Raw genomic sequence first — 12,350 nt, forward strand, 5'->3', positions numbered from 1 at the left:
AACTTAAAAACACATATCCTTTTAAAGAATGAACCGAGAAAATCTATGTGTATGCCTGTACAGTCATACAAGAGCCATAGAGGGGTGGGAGGGAGCACAGGATACGATTTATAACAAGATTGACAACCCCAGCTAGTCCCGGGGGAAGCGGGGAGCAGAGGACATTGCTGTCGCACGCTTCCGGCACAAGTAAGAAGATGGGGGGAGGAGAGGGAGGGAAGGACAGAGGGGGAAAGAAGGGGGGGCAGTTATGTTTGTTATATTGGATTTGTAGTTTTAGCTTTGTATGTCACGTCTGTCACGTTAGTCAAACCTATACCCAAGGCACAAATCAAGACAGTAATAGGGACCAAATCACGCACACCATGACCACTTTACCATCCAACATGAAGAACCATAGCAAACACTTCCCATGCACTCGGAAATCGAAAATACAACGACCACCATCATATTGCAATGAGTAACAAAGAGACACTGCAATCTGATCTCAAGGTTGTATCATTGAACGTAAAGGGATTGAACCACCCGGTTAAAAGGAAAAAGATTTTAGACTACCTAGCAAAAACAAAGGGAGATATCATCCTCCTGCAAGAAACTAAATTATCAGCAGAGGATGCGAGCAAGCTCAAAGCACGCTGGAAAAGCCACCTAGCCTGCTCACCGGCGATAGGAAAAAAGAGAGGAGTAATCACCTTAGTGAGTTCTAAGTCCAAAATAACTATCGAATGTTTAGATCATAATGATGAAGGCAGAATTCTGCACACACGACTAAAAAAGGGAGAGGATACAATATCAATAACAAATATATACGCACTGAACACTGATGATACAGCATTTTGGGAGAATGTAACCAGGAAACTAGAAAAACACCACACAAACAACCTAAACATTGTTGCAGGCGACTTCAACCAAGTTCTAGATCACACTCTAGATAGGCAGTCACACACCAAGATTAGGCCAATAGCCTCCCACAATACCCTGAAAAATATCTGCAACAGATTTCAGTTACAAGACCCATGGAGACTTCAGCACCCAGACACCCGAGACTATACTTTCTACTCCAACCCGCACAACACTTATAGCAGAATCGACTATATTCTCATCTCTAAATCACACATACACCTGACTGATCATACAGATATAGGAGCTAGAACGATCTCAGACCACTCCTGCATTAGTCTACACCTGTCAGGCAGACACAACGACCACACTACCAGAAAATGGCGGTTCAACAACATAACTCTAGCAAGTCCAGAGGACAAAGACACAATCGAAAAAGCGATCAAAAACTACATCACAGAAAATGACACAAAGGACACCAATCCAAAATGCCTGTGGGAGGCCCTGAAAGCGACCATAAGAGGCAACCTGATAGAAATCAAAGCCAGAAGGGACAGAGAAGCAAATGCGCAGCTAAACAAGCTAGAAAACGACATCAAACTACTAGAAGCAAAGCACATAGAGGACACGTCAAACTCAGATCTCCACCTAACCCTCAGAAGTAAGAAATACGAATACAACAGAAACCTCAGCGAGAGGGCAGGAATGTGGATCAGGAAATACAAACAGATAAACCTGTGCGAGGCCAACAAAGCAGGGAAAATACTAGCGTCATACCTCAAACGCAAACAAAGACAGCACTCCATATCAAATATTACAGACAAGCAAAACATAACACATACAAGCCACTCTGAAATCTTACAAACCTTCAGGGAGTTCTACAAAGAACTATACACTAAGGACAACAACATAGACGAGGCAGGCACCACAGATTACTTAAAAAAACTCAACCTACCCAAGCTACTGGACGAAGAAGCTAGAGCACTAGGCCAAGACTTCAAAGAATCAGAGATAGCAATTGCCATAAGCTCATTAAAAGACAACAAAGCACAGGGACCAGACGGCTACACAGCACCCTTCTATAAAAAGTTCAAAGATCTTCTTGCCCCAGTCCTGACAAAAGCATTCAACCACTGCGCAGAGGAGGGCACAGTAACAGAAACTATGTCACAAGTCGACATAATAGTCATCCCGAAAGAAGGCAAAGACACACAATGGCCCAAAAACTACCGCCCCATATCGCTCATTAACCTAGACTGCAAGCTAAACGCAAAAGTGCTAGCCACCAGACTCAACAAAATTCTACCCCAGCTAATTGGAAACACGCAAGTAGGGTACATGAAATCACGCACGTCACATGACAACACCAGATTACTGTGTCAGTTGATTGAACACTCCTCAAATTCCACACACCCGGCTGTAGCTATCACACTAGACGCCGAAAAAGCGTTTGACAGGGTCTCCTGGCACTTCCTTGAGAAGTGCCTGCAAGAATACAACGTAGGGAGCGAGTACACGAAGAAAGTCATGGCGTTATATAAAAAACCTATAGCAAAAATTGCCATAAACAGCGGATCCTCCGCCCCGTTCATACTTGAAAGAGGCACGAGACAGGGGTGCCATCTATCCCCGCTACTATTCTTACTGGCGTTAGAACCTCTGATCACAGACACCCTAGCAAACAGTCAAATCGCAGGAATAACGACAGCCAAGATCGCGGCCTAAGCAGACGACTTATTAATTATGACAAACGACCCTGCCGAATCCATACCAGCACTCATGAGCACGATAGAGACATATGCCAAGCACTCAGGCTACAAACTCAACAAGGACAAATCTGACTGCATGCCACTCAATGTGCACACCACCAAAGAGATACTAGGGAATATAGGACTGGCTTGGCAGCCAAAAGCCATCAAATACCTGGGTATCCAATTCAAAGGAAATCTAAAGAGCACTCTAGATCTGAACGAGACACTTACGCTGAGCAAAGTAAAAGACCTACTAGACTCATGGTCACCCAAGTTTATCACATGGTGGGGCCGCATAGAAACGATCAAAATGATGGTCACACCAATAATTAATTACCTGGCGGACAAGCTCCCACTACCCATGACAGAAGACTTCCATAAAAAGCTTGACCTAATGATCAACAAATTTATTTGGCAAGGTAAAAAAGCGAGGATAGGCCTGTGCAAGCTCAGATTAGCAAAGAAACTAGGCGGGCTTAACCTAGCGGACCTGAAAACGTTCCAGCTGGCATTCATAGCCAGACAAGGAATACACTGGTTGCTACCCAGCCAAAGATACACGCCAACGTGGCTAGCCATAGAGAAACCCATGCTAAACAACACTGCCCCACTCTCTCTACTAACCGCGAACAAGCAAGCACTCAATATCAACCCTATCCTAAAGTCCACGAAACAGGCACTACTGATGACTGACCGTAAACTAGAGGTCAGTGTTGGACCCGGCCTCGTGGCGTGGTCCTACCCCTCCCGCATGGCGGGCCCCGGACGACATCGGCCCTCCATCCAGCCCGGGTCGGCCTCGGGCACACCTCTGCACGCCCTCCAAACCACCAGATCCGCCACCCGGCGGCCCACAACCACTGACACGGCCCCCTCGGGCCGCCCCAGCATTACCGGTCCGGTGCCCACCCCGGACCCTCATTCCAGGCCCGACGCCATCTTGGGCCCATCACGTCACAGACACGTGGTCCCGGACCAGCCGCGGCCACGGCCCCAGCGAGCCCGCCATCGAGGCACCAAGAACCCTCCGGGTGGTAGAGTGGCCACTCCACCAGAGACAAGGAGAGGGGAGTTTCGATGGCTCTCCAACCATCCCCGGATGCCTGGTTTCGATCACCCTCTGGCCTCCCTGGGCTCCGGCTCCACCCCCTTGCTGGGTGTCTGGACACCATCATCCCGGCCCCTCTGACCCCCAGGCGAGAGGGTCCGGACATCAAGGGACTCCAGACCTATATCTGGGCCAGCCCCGGAGTAGGACGGCAGTTGTATCCCGGAGTCGAGAAGCCCTGCTGACGCTGTCGCGGCTGACCCTGAGACGAACTCCCCTTGCTGCTCTACCTGGAACCTGCTGGCGCTGCCGCGGTCCATCTTTGCTGTAACCATCTTGGAGCCTGCTGGCGCTGCCGCGGTCCATCTTTGCTGTAACCATCTTGGAGCCTGCTGGCGCTGCCGCGGTCCACACTCGCTGAACCATCTCGGAACCTGCTGGCGCTGCCGCGGTCCACACTCGCTGAACCATCTCGGGACCTGCTGGCGCTGCCGCGGTCCATCTTCGCTGTAACCAACTTGGAGCCTGCTGGCGCTGCCGCGGTCCACACTCGCTGAACCATCTTGGAACCTGCTGGCGCTGCCGCGGTCCACACTCGCTGAACCATCTCGGAACCTGCTGGCGCTGCCGCGGTCCACACTTGCTGAATCATCTTGGAGCCTGCTGGCGCTGCCGCGGTCCACACTCGCTGAATCATCTTGGAGCCTGCTGGCGCTGCCGCGGTCCACGCTCGCTGAACCATCCTGGAGCCTGCTGGCGCTGCCGCGGCCCCACCTTCCGGAACCCCCCAGCTCGAGGATTGAGAGCTGTGCGTAGGGTCCCATTGCAACCGACCATCTATAAGACTGTCCCACTACCTTGCCCCTTGCCACAAGACTTTCCAGATCTCTGGATCTGCTGTATATATTGAAACGATACTTATTGCCCGATAAAGATTGAAAACTCTATCTACGTGTGGTGTATATTTGTAGTGGTGTGGTTACTCTGCTGTACGATTCTAGGAGAGGGCCCTCCCGTCGGAGGCCTCTCGACATCGCTCGGTCCCTTCTCGGAAGGATGGGTAGACCTAGGGGTGGTCAGTCAGACACCTTCTGCCTCCCCCGGGTTCGCCTTTCTAACATTGGTGGCAGGCGCTGCGATCCGAGCCAACGCAAAATCGTACAGAGAGTGATCTACCCGCTACGACGGAAAAACACACAGAGACCATGACGACCCAAGGAACCAACCTACCTGCCGAATTCCAGAAAGAGAAGATAGGAGAATACAGCCACAAAGAACTAAAACAATTCTGTAAAGACATGGGTATCGCTACCACTGGCCAGAGCACAAAAGAGGACTTCAAATCGGCCCTACAAGCCTGGGTGGAAACCCGAGACAGACCACCCCAAGAGGAGAATGGCCCGAACGGGCAACAGGAAACCAGCGCACCCCCGACGGGGGAAAGAACCGCAACACTAAACGCGGACCTCATCTATGAAGACGCTCGAGAACGAGAGCGCAACCGGCTACACGAAGTGGAACTTGCACGACTCCGGCTAGACGGAGAACTCCAGCTAGCGGAGAAAAAGATAGCCCTCGAGCAACTACGGCTGGAGGGGGATCTAGAAGAGAAACGGAGACAACGTGACCTCGAAGAAAAACGACTAGCCTATGAACACAAACGAGGCCTGAGAGAACTAGAAATCAAGGCCAAGATCAACGAAGATAGCGCGGCCGGGGCCAAGACCGCGGCCCCTCCCGTGGACACCAAGGTTCACCTACCGAAAGATGTAGTCAAAGAATACTACAAGAACGATGATGTCCAACAATGGTTCAAAGCCTACGAGGTGGCCATGACCGCCCATCGGGTGCCCCTGAAGGATTGGGGCGCCGGCCTGTGGGGAAAGTTCGTCAACGAAGGGAGAGACGCCCTGCTGGAACTCCCTGACACCGAAATGACCTCCTATGAACACATGAAAACGGCCCTACTCACGCGCTACGGACTCACCCCCGAAATGTACCGGCAGAGGTTCCGAGACTGTAAAAAAATCCCCGGTACCACTTGGGTAGAATATGTGAACTTTTTTAGCAGAGCCTTCGAGGGGTGGGTCAAAGGCAGTCAGGTCACTACCTACCAGCAGTTGGTCGACCTGATGTTATGGGAGCACCTCTCCAACAACTGCTTCATTGAACTACGACAGCACCTCCTCGACGGCAAGTTGACCGAGCCGCGGAAGCTAGCGGTCGAAGCAGATCGGTGGGCGAGCAACCGCGTCCACCGGAACACCACAGGAGAATACGGACGAGGGTCCCCGGGGAACCACCGGCCGCGAGGCGGCGGGTCTGGCATCAGCCGAGGTCGAGACCTCCCGCCGGGGTCTTCGCCCGCCTCCTCTACACCAGCCGCCAGCCCGAGGGGGGCCCATCCAGCCCGACCGGGGCCACGCCCCAACGTTACGTGCCACAGATGCCAGCGGCTGGGTCACTATGCCAATGATCCTCTCTGCCCCATGAACCAGCGGCCCGGCACCACCGGGCCCCCCGGTCGTCAAATCACTGCAGCTGCTCTGAGCGCAGAAAAGGACGAAGAAGAAGAGGTCCCTATGGAACCAGAAGAATGGGAGTCCGCGGCCATGTGCCTCGCCTCCCTGGGCGACAAAGACATGATCCCCCGAGACCAGATTCCGATCAACACCCAGAAGTACCGCCAGTGGGTCACCATCAACGGATGCCGGGCCGAGGCTCTCCGTGACACGGGGGCCAGCATAACCGCCGTCCGCTGCCATCTGGTGACCCCAGAACAAATCTTGCCCCACGTTCTGTGCCCTGCCCGGTCAGCGGACAATTCCGAGAGCCTGTGCCAGATGGCCCGCATCCCCTTCGAGTGGGGAGGAGTGTCCGGCCTGCTGAAAGTCACCGTCCGAGACGATGCCCCGGTGGACTGCCTCCTAGGGAACGACCTGGAAAGTTCCCCCTGGGCACAGATCGAGCGAAGAGAGCATCTGGGGATGCTAGGCCTTCCTGAATGGGTTTGCGTAACGACCCGATCCATGTCCACCCGGGACGCCGTCCCAACTGAAGACAAGCTGCCCGAAGAACCTGAATGGCCGGAACCTCCGCCCCCCGCCACTGCCGAACCCGAACTGGGGCCGCAGGGCCCCAGCCATGAAGAACTCCCCGAGCTCGGGCCCCTTCCCGAACTAGCCCCGTGGCGCCAAGAAGGGGGCCCCACCCGTGAGCAGTTCCGTCGGGAACAAAAGACATGTCCTTCCCTTGAGGGACTCCGACAACAAGCCGCCACGCAAGCCACAGGAGACTCCTCGGGGTCCCACTGGGTCTATTGGGACCAGGACCTCCTGTACAGTGAACAAAAGATCGCCGAGCTGGGGGCCGGCCGAGTGCTAGTCGTCCCCCTCCACTTCAGAGACTTTCTCTTAAACCTGGCACATGATGTGCCCCTCGCCGGGCACCTGGGGCAGGACAAAACCTACAGCCGCCTGGTGACCCACTTTTATTGGCCGAAGATGCGCCGCGATGTGTGCAACCACTGCCGAACCTGTCCGACCTGCCAAGCCAGCGGAAAGAGTGGGGGGAAAATCAAGGCCCCACTCCAACCGTTTCCTGTGGTGACCACTCCCTTCGAGCGAGTAGGGATCGACATCGTGGGGCCCCTGGATCCTCCAACCTCCCAGGGGCATCGCTTCATCCTCGTCCTGGTGGACCATGCCACCCGCTACCCAGAAGCTATCCCCCTCCGGACTATCACAGCCCCCGTAGTTGGTCGGGCGCTAATGGGGATCTTCTCCCGAGTCGGCTTCCCCCGAGAGGTCGTCAGTGATCGGGGCACAAACTTTATATCGAAATATATGCGGTCCCTGTGGCAACAGTGCGGGGTCGCGTATAAGTTCACCACCCCGTATCACCCTCAAGGGAATGGACTAGTGGAGCGATTTAATAGGACCCTGAAAGGAATGATCAAGGGCCTAGAAGAGCCCCTCCGGCGCAAATGGGACGTTCTGCTGCCATGCCTCCTGTTCGCCTACCGGGAGGTACCCCAGAAGTCCCTGGGGTTCAGCCCCTTTGAACTATTATATGGACACCCGGTGCGAGGCCCCCTCAGCCTGGTCAAGGAAGGCTGGGAGCTGGCCGCCTCCGATACTCTGCCCGATGTTTTCCGATACCTCTTGACTCTCCGCAACCAGACTCGGAAGTTCCGGGAACTGGCCGAAACCAACCTGAAGGCCAGTCAAGAGGAGATGAAGCGCTGGTATGATGAAAATGCCTCGTCCATTGAATTCGAGCCGGGCCAGCAGGTCTCGGTCATGTCCCCGGTCGACCCCGGCGCCCTCCAGGACAGATGGACGGGGCCCTTCAAAGTGGTGGAGCGCAAGAGCCCCGTCACCTACCTAGTGGACATGGAGTCCCCCCGGAACCCCCTCCGGGTCCTACACGCCAACCGGCTCAAGCCCCACTTTGTCCGCACCGAACTGAGCCTGTTGTTGGCTACCGATGACGGAGCAGAGGACGACTCCGAGCCTCTACCAGACCTCCTGAGCACCTCTGAGAAAGATGGCTCCGTTGAGGGAGTCTCCCTCTCTCCCGCGCTGACACCCAAACAGCGCCAGGACTGCCAAGAACTGCTGGGTCAATTTGCAAACGTATTTTCCCTCACCCCCGGAGTCACCCAGTGGTGTGTTCACGACGTCGACACCGGGGACAGTCCGCCCGTGCGGCACCAAGCCTACCGAGTCCCCGACCGAGTCCGGGTCTGCATCCAAGCCGAAGTTTCCAAGATGCTAGCCCTAGGGGTAGTCGAACCTTCAGACAGTCCATGGGCCAGTCCCGTCGTCCTGGTCCCTAAGGCCGCCGCCCCCGGGGTGCCCCCGGAGCTGCGGTTCTGTGTCCACTACCGGGGACTGAATGCCGTCACCAGGACCGACGCCCATCCCATTCCCCGAGCGGATGAACTGATCGATCGCCTGGGAGCCGCCAGGTACCTCAGCACCTTCGACCTCACGGTCGGATACTGGCAAATCGGCCTCACGCCAGGGGCACAAGAACGATCCGCTTTCTCGACCCCCGATGGCCACTTCCACTTCAACGTGATGCCCTTCGGCATGAAGAATGCTCCGGCCACCTTCCAGAGACTAGTGAATCGGGTGCTGGCAGGGCTGGAAGAGTTCAGTGCCGCCTATCTGGACGATATTGCGGTGTACAGCCTCTGTTGGGACGAGCACCTGACCCACCTCTGGAAGGTCCTGACGGCCCTCCAACGGGCCGGACTAACAATAAAAGCCAGCAAGTGCCAGATCGGTCAAGGGTCCGTGACCTATCTGGGACACCAAGTGGGGAGCGGCCAAGTGGCTACCCTTCAACCCAAGATCGACGCCATCCAGGCCTGGGAGCCCCCCGTCACCCAGACCGCCGTCCGAGCCTTCCTGAGGCTCACTGGATACTATCGGCGGTTCATAAAGAACTATGGGAGCATTGTGGGGCCCCTCACAGAACTAACCTCCAAGAGACTACCCCCGAAGGTGCACTGGACCCCCGAGTGCCAAGTAGCCTTTGAGACACTAAAGACTGCCATGTGCACCGCCCCGGTGCTCCAGGCCCCCGACTACAGCCAAGAGTTCATCGTCCAAACTGACGCCTCGGAACACGGCATTGGGGCCGTACTGTCCCAAATGAACTCTGACGGAGTTGACCTTCCTTTGGCCTTCATCAGCCGGCGCCTGCTGGCCCGAGAACAACGATGGAGCACCATCGAGAGGGAAGCATTCGCCGTCGTATGGGCCCTAAAGAAGCTCCAGCCCTACCTCTTTGGCACCCACTTCCGAGTACAGACCGACCACCGGCCCCTGCGGTGGTTGATGCAGATGCGGGGCGAGAACCCGAAGTTGCTACGTTGGTCCATCTCCCAACAAGGGATGAACTTCACCGTGGAACATCGCCCTGGCGACGACCACGCCAACGCTGACGGCCTCTCCAGATTCTTCCGCCTTGGAAAGGAGAATCCCCAAGAAGATGGGTGACTCTCCCCTGCCTTCAGCTGGGGGGGACGCGTGTTGGACCCGGCCTCGTGGCGTGGTCCTACACCTCCCGCATGGCGGGCCCCGGACGACATCGGCCCTCCATCCAGCCCGGGTCGGCCTCGGGCACACCTCTGCACGCCCTCCAAACCACCAGATCCGCCACCCGGCGGCTTACAACCACTGACACGGCCCCCTCGGGCCGCCTCAGCATTACCGGTCCGGTGCCCACCCCGGACCCTCATTCCAGGCCCGACGCCATCTTGGGCCCATCACGTCACAGACACGTGGTCCCGGACCAGCCGCGGCCACGGCCCCAGCGAGCCCGCCAACGAGGCACCAAGAACCCTCCGGGTGGTAGAGTGGCCACTCCACCAGAGACAAGGAGAGGGGAATTTCGATGGCTCTCCAACCATCCCCGGATGCCTGGTTTCGATCACCCTCCGGCCTCCCTGGGCTCCGGCTCCACCCCCCTGCTGGGTGTCTGGACACCATCATCCCGGCCCCTCTGACCCCCAGGCGAGAGGGTCCGGACATCAAGAGACTCCAGACCTATATCTATATATATAGGACGGCAGTTGTATCCCGGAGTCGAGAAGCCCTGCTGACGCTGTCGCGGCTGACCCTGAGACGAACTCCCCTTGCTGCTCTACCTGGAACCTGCTGGCGCTGCCGCGGTCCATCTTTGCTGTAACCATCTTGGAGCCATCTTTTCTGCTTGATCCCAGCAGAAGAGGGCCCCTGTGGAGGTATGCCATGGTTAACTAGACACTCGCGAACCCCACATCAAAACCCAATTACACTGAAAATATAAATATATATTAACATAATATATGTTTATTTCGGATGCAATGTCTAGCTAAATACACCACGTAAATCCCCAGCCTTCCTTTGTCACCTCTGACAACTCCGTGCTTTGCTCCCTAGAGATGTGGCCTCCACAAGGCTCCCGTTCATGCATATCTCCCTGCCTTTAGTAGAAGCCAGACCAAGGGTGACAGAATGCAGTGTGACTCTGCAAAAAAAGAAAAGCGCCCAAAGAACGTCAATTGAGTGCGCAAGACAGCGAACTCCTCGTTGAATAAACAGTCATAAACGAGGAGTTTTATAAATGGAGCAAAAAGATACATGTGTCCTTTAATTAAATGAAAGGAAAAAAGTATAAACCACCAAAACTAGCACTAAACGTCCCTCTCCCACGTTAATGACCACGTTAATGACCATGTTGTGGTTGGCGATTCACACCCGCCTGCCCTTCAGAGAAAGGACAATCTCAGAAACAAGTGAACGTCACAGGGGGACGTTCTTCCGCTTTAGGAAGGCAGTAATCATAGACAGGAAAAGCGAACTTTAATTGGTAAATACGGCTTTAAAATGCGTGAACATTTCAGCCATTTTGAGCATGGCATGTTCGTAATTGAGCAGCCGAATTCTACAACAAAAACATTGTTCAAAATTAGAGTTGTGTAATTTTTTGTTGTTTGCACTTAGTGATGCATCACCGATGATGCTTTTACATACGCGCATTACATCTATTAAATATATTACACTGTACTGATTTAAAAATGTGGGCTGCTTCTAAAATAGCGAACCATGTTTTTTCTATCTGTATTTGCAGTTCCTCGGCTCCCAAGAGCCCCTGCCGCCCAAGATCTTTAACGCAGTTTTTTTTTTACTACTGATATACTATTAACGTTACCCTTTCCCTCCGAAGCTCGAGCAAGAGCGACGCAGCGACGGCTGCAGAAGTGGGGCGGGCCAGGTTTTGACAGCGCGGACTTCATTTCCCTGCATGCACGAGGTACGAGGTCAAGCAGCCTATAAGTAAAAGCGGAAACAAAAGACGACAAGAGTGCCGGGCTGCTCCGGATAACGCCCCGTGTCAGTGAGTCAGGGGAATCTGCCGAAACTGAAAGAGGAGGAGCCGGTGAGTCACCGATCCTCCATTCCAGTACCGGCGACAGCAGGTCCCGTCTCCAGCGCGTCCCGCCGCCGCACAGTCTGCCGGCCTCTCCCATGGCCCTCAAGCGGATACATAAGGTGGGCATTGCAAACATCCTAACAAAAGAGGCGCCAGGGCGAGCTCACTGCCCAACTCTGCGCCTTTTCCGGGCAGATCGCTAGTGTTGCTTACAAGGCCGCTGTGGATTTAGACCGTGATCACACATCTATGACTCCCGGGCCAACACGTTGTCATGTTCCCCCAGTAAAGTATTTCAGTCCCCTGTTTCTGGTTATTGGGTTGGGTTGCGCGGTTACACCGTCACCGATGTGTGTTCGAGGGTACCTTCCTGACTTGGTCCATCCCTCCCATTCGCCCGCCATATCTCTCTTGCTTCCGCCTCTAACAGCCTTGAGGACGCGGCCTTGAAGTTGAAAGAAGTAAATCAACGCTACCTTGCTCTTTTAGGCTTCACTGGCATGTGCTATACTTCTTTATCTGACTATCCCATATACCTTCACATATAATATGATATAACCCATAAAGCATAAGCTAATAAAAGTGCACTCGCCCCAAACGCACCCCATATATGGTAGTGTTCTAATAAATAAATCGCGCTGGAATAAGACCTGAATGCCTTAAGTAGGCGTGGCATTCGTCTACCTGCCTGTATTTACTAGACTGTAGGAAAGCCGAGATCTATCGGCGCCTAAAAGCCGTGTAAATGGCAGATTTGCTATATGTAAACTGTGTAACATAAA

The 12,350-nt window shown here is 54.4% G+C and overlaps 1 protein-coding gene across 1 annotated transcript in view; it reads left to right on the forward strand.

The window, feature by feature from the left end:
• The first annotated feature begins 11,454 nt into the window (after window positions 1-11,454).
• Window positions 11,455-12,350, forward strand: part of LOC144754773 (ubiquitin-conjugating enzyme E2 D2-like) — a 67,109-nt gene continuing 66,213 nt past the window's right edge. The window contains exon 1 of the mRNA XM_078642972.1: window positions 11,455-11,687. Coding sequence (XP_078499098.1) covers window positions 11,664-11,687 — 24 coding nt within the window. The 5' untranslated portion in view covers window positions 11,455-11,663. The remainder of the gene's footprint in view (window positions 11,688-12,350) is intronic.

Source organism: Lissotriton helveticus, chromosome 5_1 (genome assembly GCF_964261635.1).
Source record: "Lissotriton helveticus chromosome 5_1, aLisHel1.1, whole genome shotgun sequence".
NCBI classification, from domain to species: domain Eukaryota; kingdom Metazoa; phylum Chordata; class Amphibia; order Caudata; family Salamandridae; genus Lissotriton; species Lissotriton helveticus.